The sequence below is a fragment of the Heptranchias perlo genome, chromosome 18 (genome assembly GCF_035084215.1).
Source record: "Heptranchias perlo isolate sHepPer1 chromosome 18, sHepPer1.hap1, whole genome shotgun sequence".
Lineage (NCBI taxonomy): Eukaryota > Metazoa > Chordata > Chondrichthyes > Hexanchiformes > Hexanchidae > Heptranchias > Heptranchias perlo.
In genome coordinates, this window is record NC_090342.1 from 22,035,046 (window position 1) to 22,049,180 (window position 14,135).

Below are 14,135 nucleotides of genomic sequence, written 5' to 3' on the forward strand. Positions count from 1 at the left end.
GGAGTCTGCAAAGGGATATAGATAGGTTAAGTGAATGGGAAAAATTTGGCAGATGGAGTATAATGTGGGAAAATATGAACTTGTCCACTTTGGCAGGAGGAAGAGAAAAGCAGTATATTTTTTAAATGGAGAGAGATTGCAGAACTCTGAGGTACAGAGGGATCTTGGTGTCCTAGTACATGAATCACAAAAAGTTAATATACAGGTACAGCAAGCAATGAGGAAGGCAAATGGAATGTTGTCATTTATTAGAAGGGGAATAGAATATAAAAGTAGAAATGTTTTGCTACAATTGAACAGGGCATTGGTGAGACCACATCTAGAATACTGTGTGCAGTTTTGATCTCCTTAAAGAAAGGACAAAATTGCTTTAGAGACGGTTCAGAGAAGGTTCACTCGACTGATTCCTGGGATGAGGGGGTTATCTTATGAGGAAAGGTTGGACAAGTTGGGCCTGTACACATTGGAGTTTAGAAGAATGAGAGGTGATCTTATTGAAACTTATAAGATCCTGAGGGGACTTAAAGGGGTAGATGCTGAGAGGATGTTTCCCCTTGTGGGACAGGCTAGAACTAGGGGCCACAGTTTAAAAATAAGGGGTCTCCCATTTAAGAGGGAGATGAGGAGAAATTTTTTCTCTCAGAGGGTTGTGAGTCTGTGGAAATCCCTTCGCCAGAGAGCGCTGGCGACAGGTCCATTGAATATTTTTAAGGCTGAGTTAGATAGATTCCTGATTAACAAGGGAGTCAAAGGTTATAGTAGGTAGACGGGAAAGTAGGGTTGAGATCACAATCAGATCAGCCATGATCTTATCAAATGGCAGAGCAAGCTCGAGGGGCCGAATGGCCTACTCCTGCTCTTAATTTGTATGTTCATTTGTAGGTGCAGTAGCAACAGCTGCTAGATACCTGAGAGACAAGCTTATTCAGCACACCATTACGGATGAATAGAGCACTATTATTTAGAAATCTCAGCCCTTTCATCATATTCTGAATGGTCTATGTAAAATCCTTGCTCCTCACAGCTAGCCATTACATCCTACTTCTGAACCATAACAGCAGTACAGTATCTGCTCTCCACTGTCATATAAGAGAACCAAACACCAAGCAGTCCTTACATCAAATATTCCAGCGATTTATTATAACTATTTACAAAAGCTTAATTTGATTGATGGTGGGGAAGAAAAAATGCATTAAAAATAGATCTCCAAGGGGGCAGAAACTTAGTAATAGCAACAAAGAGATTACCTTCCTCTGGTGCAGTATTCATCTTTCTTCTAAGGCAGCAACCTCCACGCAGTGTGTCAGCTCATTCCAGTGATGTGTGCAGGATTTGCACTGAAGAATAATAACTTCCTGCAAGCTAGGAAACCTTTACTTTGTTTTTTGAAATTACATAAATAGTTGAAGTACATAAAACTGTCTTTCATCTTTAATTACTGCAATCCTATTAACAGTATTGTGTAACTCATGTATTGAAAATATTTTAAATGTATAATAAAAATAAATATTTAAAAATATTTAGATTTATTTAATTAATAAAAATATTTTAGACCTTTTTTGGTTACAAAATCATGACTCAATAACACAAAAATAGGTGAGTGTTATAATATAAAAATAATGATTTGGACTTGAGTATGGGAAGCACAATCTCAAAATTTGCTGATGACACAAAAGTAGGGGGTTTGGCAAACAAGGGGGAGGGCTATGAAAAACTTCATGAAGGCATTGGTTAATGGAAAAGACACCCAGAAGGCAGATGCAAACTAATGAGCATAAGTATGAGGTAATACATTTTGAGAGGAAAAACAAAGAATGGAAGTTGTATATATTCAATAGAAAAATACTGAAGTGTTTGGGTGAACACAGAGAGACTTAGGGATTCAAATAGATAATCTCCTAACAGTGCATCATGCAGGTAGATAAAGCCATTGGGTTTTATAAATATGGGCTTTGTGTACAAATGTAAAGAAGTAATGATAAATATGTACAAAATATTGGTTAGACCACTCTTAAGGGTACTGTGAGCCAATTTCAGCACCTCATTATAGAAAAGACATGAAGGGCTTTGAGAGAGCAAATAGGGAAAGTTTCTTTAGTTTAATCCCTCTGGTTGGGGTCAGTGACAAAGGGTCATTAATTTTAAATAGTTTGAGAGTAAGGAAAAGGATTAGTCCTGGCTGGCAATAAAATAGGCCGAGGTGTGCGTGTGTTGGGGGGGCTGCCATGGGAGGATGGAAAGCACAGCAGCAGCAGCCCACATTATTTTTGTGGAGTCCGGAGGAAAACCCCTGTCTCTCCTGGCCCCACAAAATTAATCTTAAACTTACCTTTTTGGTGTCTCTTCCGCTACGCCACTCGGTAATATTGGAGGAGCATTCAAGGTACACGTTCCGCCCAGTAGTCTGTCAAAATTGCATTTGGGGTCCTATGTACACCATAGGACCCCAATGTACACCATAGGACCCTGATTTGCATTTTAAAAGGGCCTACCAACTGAAATATGCAGGCTTTTCGACCGCCGAGTGGAAGGCCCCTTTGAAGATGGCAGCTGTTGGTGGGCTGGCACAAATGAGGTGGTAAGTTTCTTCCAGCCACTACCGTCTTGTTTACGCTGAACAGCCCAAGTTAAAATCTACTCCTTCATCTCAGTCAGGCAATAGAGAAGGATTAAAGAAATTAGAGGCATTAAGAAAACAAAAGAGCATGCAAATAGTTAAAACAAAAACAGAGAATGACAGAAACATTCAGCATGTCAGCCAGCTTAAGTGCGTAAGTGGAAAACAAGAGATGCTTAAATGGCAGAAGTGATATTAGCACCAGATCACTAGATAATTGCATATGAGAAAAGACATTCAACCCATCTAGAGATATCCTAACGCCCCCCCCGTTGCAGCATCCATTGAAACGAGGCACCCATTTGGCACCCGCAGCTCACCAGTGGCATGGCAGTAAGGCCCAGATCTTAAAATGGACCAGGCCTCCAGTCACCCAATATTTGAAATCTACCCATTTATTTCCTAAATTATTCCAGGGTTTTAGCCTTCACGACTGTGCATCTGGAAGTCTATTCCATATCTTGATCACTCTTTGTGTGAAGAAGAATGACAGATTCATTCCACTGTTTCACATCACCAGCACCTGCTACTGTAAAGAAAATGGAAGGTATGGAAGCTTGCATTGAGCTTGATTAGAATGGTGTAGGAGGCCAAAGACAGTGATCTAATTGGGAAGAGGAGAGGGTGTTAAAATTGCAAACAGCACAGAGCTCAGGATCACATTGGCAGACAGAACAGCAATGTTCAGTGAAGCTGTCAAATAATCTGCATTTGGTCTTCACAGTGTAGAGAACACATCACTGTGAACAGTGAATCTAGTATACCAAGTTACAGAAAGTACACATGACTTGCAGTTGCACAAAGGAGTGTTTGGCGTGTTGAACAATGGCATTGGAGGAAGTGAAAGAAGCAGATGTTGCATCTTTTGCAGTTCTACTGGAAGGACAGTTGCAAGTTGTGATGGTGGAAGAGTGAACAAGGGTGTTGCAGAGAAACCCTCCGGAATGGCGATACATATAGAAATTACAACACGGAAGCAGACCTTTTGGCCCAACAATCCATATTGGTGTTTATGCTCCACATAAGCAATAGTCAGAATCCCATGTGCTCACACTGTTCCCATATCCTTATATTCCCATTTCCTTCAACCACCTATCTAATCTGTTCTTAAATGTTGACATGGTCTCTGCTTCAATCACTAACTATGGTAGTGCATTCCACAGCCTCACAACCCTCTGTGTAAAATGTTTCCTCTGCTTTTGCCCTAAATCTGTTACATATAATCTTGTATCTATGTCCCCTTGTTCTAGACCTCTCAATCACTGGTTATAGTCTGTTTCAATCTATGCTGTCCCATCCTTTCATAATTTTAAACATCTCTATCAAATCATAATCTCTTCCATTGCAACAAAAAAAAACAATTTTTCAAATCTTTCTTTATATTTATATTTTCTCATGTGAAGCAGCATCTGTGTGAATCTGCACCGTATCCCTCTGTATTGCCTCAACACCATTCCTATAGCAGTGGAAAGGAAGATGTGTTTGGTGCTGGTATCAAGTTCTAGGTGGTGGAAATCATGAAAGATGATCTGGAGGATGGGAAGGATGGGAAGGGTGTGAGGCCAGAGGAGAGGCATTTGTCAACGTCTGGAACAATAGCTCATCATATTACTGGGCACTCTGCAGCCAATCTGAACATACTTAACATTAACTTGTATAATTGAGTCCTTCACAGATGATGCTATTGCGGCAAGTAGAATGCAAGACTCTTTCTCCTCAAAACAAAACAAAAGGTGTTTGTCAAACTTCCCCATCCCCATGAAAACGGTAGAACTGAGTGGCATATTTAGATTGAGGGGCTCTTGAAATGTTAACGTCAGACTGCTTCCCGTCCGGCAGAGGGCGGTCGGCGAGGGACCGAGCTTTATCGAACAGCAGTTGCTTCTTGGCCCTGAAGTAACCGTCAGTTGATCTGCGCGCCGACCTGTCGTTCGGTTTAGTTGTTTGGGCTGATTTTCTGGATTAAGTAACGGGTACCTCACTCCCTAAATCCAGGCATTCACCATGTCGATAGGGCGGTCGGAGTCGACAGAGAGGTTGGAATGGCGGTCTGTACCTTTCTGCCAACCTGAGATCTGCCTCGGGACTAGGACTAGGTGTAGGCCTAGGCCTGGTCCTCGGTTATACACTGCGCGGTGGGCCCGGGAAACGGGTCTGAGGCTTAAACAGCGGGTGGGCGGGGCAATTGAGGAGTCCGGGGAGATGGGTCTGTGGGGGAAGAGAGCGGGGTGGGGGAGAGAGAGAAAGAAAGAGAGGGGCCTGTGGGGGTGGGGAAGAGAAAGAGAGGGGCCTGTGGGGGTGGGGAAGAGAAAGAGAGGGGCCTGTGGGGGTGGGGAAGAGAAAGAGAGGGGCCTGTGGGGGTGGGGAAGAGAAAGAGAGGGGCCTGTGGGGGTGGGGAAGAGAAAGAGAGGGGCCTGTGGGAGGGAGGGATCTATGGGGATGGAGAAGGGAGGAAGATGGGATCTATGGAAGGGTGAGATGGGGAGGTAGAGGTCTGTACAGGGCAGGGAATGGGAGAGAGGTAGAGGTCGGTGCGGGGAGTGGGAGGAAAGTAGGGGTTTATGGGGGAAAGGAAGAGAAGGTGGGATCTGTATAGGGAATGGGATTTAGTTAGGTGTTTGGAGGGTGGCAGCATGGGAGGGAGGTGCTTGCACTTGTGAGGGAGTCCAGAACTAAAGGTCATAAATATAAAATTATTGCTAATAAATCCAATAGGGAATTTTGGAGAAATTTATTTACCCAAGAAGTGGTAAGAATGTGTACAAGGAGCAGTTGGGTAAATGGCATAGATGCATTTAAGGGGAAGCTAGATAAGCACATGAGGGAGAAAGCAATAGATGGTATCCTGATGGGGGTTAGATGAAGTAGGGAGGGAGGCTTGTGTGGAACATAAATGCCGGCATAGACCAGTTGGGCCGAATGACCTGTTTCTGTGCTGTAGTTTCGATGTAACTTGATGTACGAGTGGGAGAAGGGGAGGGGGTGGTCTATACAAGGCACAGATGAACGGAAGGGAGTTTTCTGTAAGGAACGGGGGAAGGGGAGGGAGTTTTCTATATGGGGGATGGGTGGGGTGCAAGGTAGTGAGGAGCCCAGGGAGAAGGGTCTGTAGAGTAGCACAGCATATTTTCTTCCACGTGATCCTTTATGTAAAGCCTCTAGTTTGATCTTCATCGGTGTCAGTCCGTATATTTTTTAAAAAGTACCCCTCCAAACTAATAAATTATGTATTTAGGTCAGTAGTTTAGAAGGGAACAGTTGCATAGTGAAACTAGTTTGAATTGTACAGCAATAAAATTTTTCACAATTACCTTTTAAAGTCTAAATGTTGCTTTTTAAACTTGCTAAACGTTCTATTCTAGATATCTGATGGAAGAAATGTTATCTCCTGTAGTTCGAGACCCTGAGATTACCAGAGCTGCTCGGAGACAAAGCGCTCCAAAACTGAAAGCCAGCAGTATCCTTTTCACATTGTGCCCATTCTGACAAGGATCCCCAATTGAAACACTTAACCTGTATTTTCTGCTTCAGATTTGATGTATTTCTAGCATTTTCTCTTTATTTAAGATCTCTAACTTATTGCATTTTTTTCTTTTTTAATCACGTGTTGCTCAGATTCAGTTGAAGCTTTCTCAGTTATCTTTGTGACTCGGAAACATTGGTGCTTTTTTTTGGGGTGGTGGGATCCTCTGGGGAAGAGTGATCATAATATGATAAAATTTCACGTTGAGTTTGAAAGTAACATACTTAAGTAAGAAATTAGAGTCTTAAACTTAAATAAAGCCAATTACATAGGTATGAGGGGCGAGTTGTCAAAAGTAGATTGGGAAACTAAATTAAAGGGTTTGACAATTGAAAAGCAATGGCAAACATTTAAAGAAATATTTCAATATTCTCAACAAGTATACATTTCATTGAGAAATAAAAACTCCACGGGAAAAGTGATCCATCCATGGCTAACTAAAGAAGTTAAGGAGAGTATTAGATTGAACAAAGAGGCCTGTAATGTTGCCAAGAAGAGTAATACGCCTGGGTATTGGGAGAGTTTTAGAAACCAACAAAGGACGACCAAAAAATTGATGATAAGGGAGCAAATAGCATATGAAAGTAAACTAGCAAGAAATATAAAAATGGATTGTAAGAGCTTCTACAAGTATGTAAAAAGGAAGAGAGTAGCAAAAGTAAACGTTGGTTTCTTAGAGGCTGAGACAGGAGACATTATAATGGGGAATCAGGAAATGACAGATGCGTTAAACAAATTTTTTGTATCTGTCTTCACAGTAGACATAAAATGCATACCAGAATAGTGGGGAACCAAGGGGTAAATGAGAGGAACTCAAAACAATTAATATCACTAGAGAAAAAGTACTGGACAAACTAATGGGACTAAAAGTCGACAATTCCCCTGGACCTGATGGTCTACATCGTAAGGTTCTAAAAGAGGTGGCTGCATAGATAGCGGATGCATTGGTTATGATCTTCCAAAATTCTCTAGATTCTGGAACAGTCCCAGTGGACTGAAAGGTAGCAAATGTTACCAAGCAAATCAAGAAAGGAGGGAGAGTGAAAACAGGGAACTACAACCAGTTAGCCTGACGTTGGTGGTCGGGAAAATGCTGGAATCCATTATTAAGGAAGTGGTAACAGGGCACTTAGAAAATCATAATAAGATTAGGCAGAATCAACATGGATTTATGAAAGGGAAATCATGTTTGACAAATTTATTAGAATTCTTTGAGGATGTAACTAGCAGGGTAGATAAAGGGGAACCAGTGGATGTAGCATATTTGGATTTTCAAAGGTTGTTCCGCAAGATAAGGGCTCATGGGGTTGGAGGTAATATATTAGCATGGATAGAGGATTGGTTAACCGACAGAAAATAGAGAGTCGGGATAATCAGGTCATTTTCAGGTTGACAGGTTGTAACTAGTGGTGTGCCGCAAGGATCAGTGCTTGGGCGTCAGCTATTTACAATCTATTTTAATGACTGAGATGAAGGGTCCAAGTTTGCTGCCGATACAAAGGTAGGTGGGAAAATAAGCTTTGAGGAGGACACGAAGAGTCTGCAAAGGGATATGGACAGGTTAAGTGAGTTGGCAAGAAGGTGGCAGATGGAGTATAATGTGGGGGAATGTGAAGTTATTCACTTTGGTAAGAATAGAAAAACAGAATAATTTTTAAAATGGTGAGAAACTATTAAATGTTGGTGTTCAGAGAGACTTGGGTGTCCTGGTCCAAGAAACACAGAAAGTTAGTATGCAGGATCAGCAAGCAATTAGGAAGGCTAATGGCATGTTGGCTTTTATTGCAAGGGAGTTGGAGTAGAAGAGTAAGGAAGTCTTACGACAGTAGTACAGGGCTTTAGTGAGAGCTCACCTGGAGTACTGCATACAGTTTTGGTCTCCTTATCTAAGGAAGGATATACTTGCCTTGGAGGCGGTGCAACAAAGGTTCACTAGATTAATTCCTGGGATGAAAGGGTTGTCCTCTGAAGAGAGGTTGAGTAGAATGGGCCTATACACTCGTTTAGAAGAATGTGAGATAATTTCATTGAAATATATAAGATTATGAGGGTGCTTGACAGGGTAGATGCTGAGAGATTGTTTCCCCTGGCTAGAGTGTCTAGAACTAGGAGGCATAGTGGCAGGATAATGTGTCGGCCATCTAAGACAGATGAGGAGGAATTTCTTCACGCAGAGGGTTGTGAATCTTTGGAATTCTCTACCCCAAAGGGCTGTGGATGCTGGGTCTTTGAATATATGTGAGGCTGAGAAATGGATAGATTTTTGGACTGTAGGGGAATCAAGGGATATGGTGATCGGACGGGAAAGTGGAGTTGAGGTCGAAGATCAGCCATGATCTGATTGAATGTTGGAGCAGGCTCGAGGGGCCGTATGGCCTACTCCTGATCCCATTTCTTATGTTCTTAAAGATAATTATCAAGACTTCATAAAAATCAGTCCACCAAGAAGAAGCATTTGGAGCACGGAAGTGGCCCTCACACCTGTCAAAGGATTAAATCAACAAAAATGTGGGAGAGGAAAGATCAAGGGCAGGCAGCCCCCCATCTCCAATGAATTGAGTGGCAGAAATAGAGTTGCCTAGGGTTTTTAAAGTACTGCAAATTTTTTATTTCCATATTTCTGCAAAGATAATTATAATGCACAGTTTGCATCTTTTTGAGTTTACTTGTGGCAAGGTATGGTTATGTAACAGTTATAACTAGCTCAGTTATAATATATAACCTATGTTGGGCATTCATAAATCAGTTTGGTCCACTTCTCACTATGGCAGTGCAGCTTCTAAGTATCTTATTCTCCACACAGGTATATTAGTCAATAAAACAATGTTTCTGGAAAAAAGATTGTAGCCCATATGCACTTTTTAAAAAGATGAAAATGTCCAGAAGATAAAAGAGAATGAGTGCGGTATTTGCCACAGAGTCAAACAATGAACCTGCCCGTGGAAGCTATGTTTATTTGGAGTTCAAAAAATTTATAAAGAATATAAGTGGCTTTGATGTACATATAATTGATTATAGTAGGAAGGAAAGACAGGAATGTTAAGGAAGAAAAGAGGAAAGCAGGTTTCTTGAAGACAATTTTAGCAATGGTGGAGATATTGGGGCTTCTTTTGATGTCAAAGAGGGCCAAGAATGTTCTTTGACAAAAAAGATTGTGGCTGATAAAGATAAAACTTGATAGTTGTGAAAGACTTGATTAAACTGTTTTTGAAGAATCGGAAGGAACAAGATTTTTATTGCTTCAATAAATGGCATGGATGAGGTCAAGAAGAGTGATTGAGCCATTGCACTGTGGGAAGACTGGAGATTGTGAGCGTTGAGAGTATAGTTTGAAGTAAGTTGAGTGGAATAATGAGTAGCAAGCAGGAGGACATTTGTATGAAGAAGAAACAGTGGGAAGTGGGAAAGAGGATAGAGCTTTGAGTAACCCTAAGTTAAAGGAAGGAGTCAGAGGATGAGATAAGCTGTCAAATAGAGCGATTTGAGAGGAACTAGATAACCACGAACATAATGTTGGAGGGGGATCATATGGTATCTTTAGAAGAGAATGCTGCCAAAGCCTAGCCAAGGCTTTGGAGAGGTCCAATGAAATGACACATGATTCATAGTGTTGAAGAGCACAGCTCCAAATAACGTGGACAACAAGGTTACCAGTGGAATGGCCATGTTGGTGATCATAATTAGGGCAGAACTTTTGAGGTAATGAATAATTACAGCGTGCTGCATAGCTTTTGAAAGTAAGAATGTAAGGGCAATAGGGCATGTTTGAAGAGTACATGTTTGAATATCAATTCTGTTTTAAATTAAAATGATTACTCTGTGCTTGGTACTAATGTAGAGCAAGTACTGATGAAGACTTAATGGAAAGAAATGATGAACAATTGTTTATGAGCAATCAGATCCAATTTTCCTTAACTCATTCTCTAGAAACACTAAAGCTGGGTAAAGGTGTTTCTGTTACACAACTACGATCGCTTACTCGTGCTACAGCTAATATATTCCATGAATTCTGTAAGTATTGATTAAGATAACTGAAGCCATTTAGACAGTAAGATTAGTTTCTTGTTTCGGATGGCTAGATACTGGTAATGATGCTGTATTTCTTCAAGTTCTTAAAATACGGCAGACATTCAATCCTGATGGTCTTTACCATGTTATTTTAATTCTATGTGCTACCAGCTATTTTGGTAATTGTGTGTCCTATGCCTGTTGCATTGAACAGTGCACCTCCTTCCTTTTACCCTTGTTAACAACCTGCATTGTGGTATACCACATGTGATGGTGAGTTTGGTTCCTGTTTCATGATTATCTGAAGCTGTTAGCTCATTAGAACTACAGTATTTCATGTACCACAAAATTAGTGTTTTCCCATTTTACATTATAATTTTGGTTAAAACTCTATGTTGTACTAGATATAAACCATTCCAATGTACTTGGAGGACTTAAATTATGCATGAAAGTATGGCCTATATAACACATTTTGCTGCAAGTACAGAGTATCTGCACTTGCCAGCACTGGGTGGTGCTATCCTCATAAAAGTTGAACAATTTTTAATAACAGTTCTGCTATAACACTGCACCGTTCCTGCCAGCTAAGTGGCCATTCATGCACAAATTGCTTCCAGATTTTAACCATGCTGAAGAATTATTCCTTTCAGTGCTTTAACTGTGTCCAACATCAGGTTCCACGTGTATCCAGTATTGGATGAGCAGAAATTTCTTCCAACTAAATATTGAGAAGACTGAAGCCATTGTCCTATTTGACCTGGAGCTGAGCTTCCGACCCCATAGCTTCTCCATCACCAAGACCGCCTACTTCCATCTCCGTAACATCACCCATCTCCACTCCACCTCAGTTCATCTGCTGAAACCCTCATCTATGTCTTTGTTACCTCTACTCTCCAATACTCTCCTGGCCGGCCTCCCACCTTGCACCCTCTGTAAACTTGAGCTCATCCAAAACTCTGCTGCTTGTTTCCTAACTCACATTAAGTCCCATTCACCCTTCACCCCTGTGCTCGCTGACCTACATTGGATCCAGGTCCGGCAGCGCCTCAGTTTTAAAATTCTCATCCTTGTTTTCAAATCCCTCCATGGCCTCGCCCCTCCTTATCTCTGTAACCTCCTCCAGCCATACAACCCTCTGAGATCTTTGCGCTCCACTAATTCTGGTCTCTTGCACGTCCCCGATTTTCATTGCTCCACCATTGGCGGTTGTCTAGGCCCTAAGCTCTGGAATTCCCTCCCTAAACCTCTCCGCATTTCTACCTCTCTTTCCTCCTTTTACGATGCTCCTTAAAACCTACCTCTCACCTGCTCTAATATATCCTTATGTGGCTCAGTGTCAAATTTTGTTTGATAACGCTCCTGTGAAGCGGTTTGGGACGTTTTACTATGTTAAAGATGCTATATAAATGCAAGTTGTTTATTTCCTTTTGAATTAATCTGGGACTCTTTCCACTGGGACAGAGAGGCTAAGAGGAGGTTTACTGCAGGTTTTTAGAATTAGGAAGGCATTTGATAGTCTTTCCCTGTTCACTTAATATCCTCTGGTTCAGGAGTCAGTGAGGAGGGGTCACCAATTTAAAATTGTTACTAGAAGAATAAAGAGCAAGGTTAAGAAAAAAAATTATGTGGAAAGTTGTTGGAGCATGGGATGCTTTGCCATGGGGAGTAGTTGAGAAAAGTGGACAAACATTTGAAGATATAAGGCGAGAGGAAGACAGTGGAATTAGTTTTTGATTGCTCTAGCAAAGAGCTGGCACAGACATGATGGGTTGAATGGTCACCTTCTGTGCCATAAACTTATATGGTTCTATGGAACATGAGCAGAATTTTCATGAAGTATTGAAGGTACAGTACATTGCTATGACATTAGTTTGCAGCTGCAAGTTTTTAACTTCAACAACAGCAAGCACAGAATGGAGGCCTGACATTTGTTTTAGAGAGGAAATAAAAATGAGTGGGTAAACTAATGGGCACTCTTGCATGCCTTCTGGTACCTTGCTGAAGAGTGGTATTGGCAGATACTTCGGAGAAAATTAGTTGCCTGTCTTCCCCCTCATTGAAAAATGTTTAACCTTGGGGAAGGACACCTGAAAGGATGGTACATTATAATATCTATGTATTGTTGATCATGTTGACAGGGTTGTCAATAGGCTACCTGAAAATTTCTGCCGTGTCTCCCCTTATTCTCAGAGTACTATAATAAATTCGAACAATTGTAATGTCAGTTATGGCTCATGGCCTAGCATTTCAGTTCTGTTTAGCTATGTCCTGTGTTTGAGAAGAGAATGCTCCCATCTAAAATGAAGGCTTGGGACTGCGTGACTTCTTAACTTTTTATATATAATCATCAAAAATTGCTGACCTTTTAAACAATTCACCTTATTTTACAAAGATGATAAATTTTTGTGACTGAAATGTGTTAGAGTAACCATTTTTTAATGGAAATTACTTAAATTTTAGAGTATTGTAGGTTTAAAATACAAACATTAGTGCTCATTATTGAAATTAATTTCTGGTATTGTATTACAGATACACCACAGACTAGAGTCTGTCCTCTAAAACAATCCGATGTATCTGCTATTTTATCATCAGTCAGACCATCTCAACAGGCGGTTTTAACGCCAGATGTGTCTATGGTAAGAGCCAGCCATTCCTTCCAAGTTTTATTAAGTGTTTCTCTTCTAAAAACAAGGTCAGTAGTATGTGTTGAAAGTTTATAAAATATACAGAAGTATTTGTGTTATTGTATAGATTCTTAAAATACAAATCTGCTAATGAATCTTTTTTAAACCATGGACTTTGTGTAATATTTTACATTCAATGGCCTTAAGTTGACTGGTTTATTTTCTGTAAAGTAATTATCTTTAACTTAGGAACGGGAGTAGGCCATTCAGCCCCTCGAGCCTGCTCTGCCATTCAATCAGATCATGGCTGATCTGCACCTGAATTCCATTTATCCACCTTTGCTCCCTATCCCTTGATACCCTTACCTAACAAAAATCCAATCTATCTATGTCTTGAAAGCTCCAGTTGACAAGCTGATTAGTATTTGTGTAATCAGCTTAAATTAATTTACAGCATAATTTTCTGGTACACTTGGCTTTTTGGCTGTAGACAATAAAATGGAGTCATGTGATGCAGTCTAGCATTTTCAGTGATAGCCTAAAGCTGGAACTCAAGATGATGTGCAGCGGTGCTGGGCACAAAAAATTAGGAATTAATAGGCTTTGGGGTTTCCACTTGATATTGCTGTGGCTGTGCCACAAGGTATTTTTTGCATCATGTTTTTGTGATTGAATCATTGTTTTGGATATATTTGGTCTGTGCATGTTTGTTATGCTAATATATCATATACGTTCTTGTGGCTACTCATAGGAAGCATATGGCACTGGTTAAGAGCCTACCTAGGCATTATATTTTCCTCTAATTTTTTTCATCAACTAGTAAAAATCAAAATGTTCCGTTCTTACCTACCCTTCTGAGTGTTGGCGAGCTTGTAGTCCTCTGTAGAGATACCAGTTGTGCTACTTCCTCGGCCTAGCAGAAGAAACACTTAATCTGAGTGGTGCGGGTTGACTCACCCAGATAGTTTTTATCTCCTTCCCACCAAATAACCTGGTGGTGAGACACAGTTTACCTCCTTTTGAGACTGGAATTATAAGTGTATCCTTACTAGCAATTTAAAGTTCAGTATTGTCATTACTGGGCCAACAAGAAGAATGGTTAATAAATTGCTTCCTGCTTATTTGAATCTTTAAAACTTTTGTCTAGCAGCATACCCTAGATGATACAGATGGGACTTCTGCAGTCCATTTCACTCCGCAGAGGATTGGTTTGAAGACAACAATTGACTCACCAGGAAGTTTTACAGAGGACATAACTCTTAGTGCAATCATGTTGCATGAGGATGACCCAGGATTAACTGGTGAGAAGTAGGCTTGGTCATAAATTTGTATGCAAACAAAAGATCAAAGAGTTTGTTAATAG

General features: G+C 40.7%; 1 protein-coding gene across 4 annotated transcripts in view; it reads left to right on the forward strand.

Moving 5' to 3' along the window:
- The first annotated feature begins 4,493 nt into the window (after positions 1-4,493).
- Positions 4,494-14,135, forward strand: part of nup107 (nucleoporin 107) — a 51,074-nt gene continuing 41,432 nt past the window's right edge. Inside the window, exons 1-5 of one of the 4 annotated variants that reach the window (XM_067999505.1) lie at positions 4,494-4,665; positions 5,980-6,074; positions 10,068-10,151; positions 12,678-12,784; positions 13,920-14,073. In XM_067999505.1, the coding sequence (XP_067855606.1) occupies positions 4,622-4,665; positions 5,980-6,074; positions 10,068-10,151; positions 12,678-12,784; positions 13,920-14,073 (484 nt within the window). In that variant the 5' untranslated portion in view covers positions 4,494-4,621. The remainder of the gene's footprint in view (positions 4,666-5,979; positions 6,075-10,067; positions 10,152-12,677; positions 12,785-13,919; positions 14,074-14,135) is intronic. The other 3 variants (XM_067999506.1, XM_067999508.1, XM_067999509.1) reach the window with 3 other exon arrangements.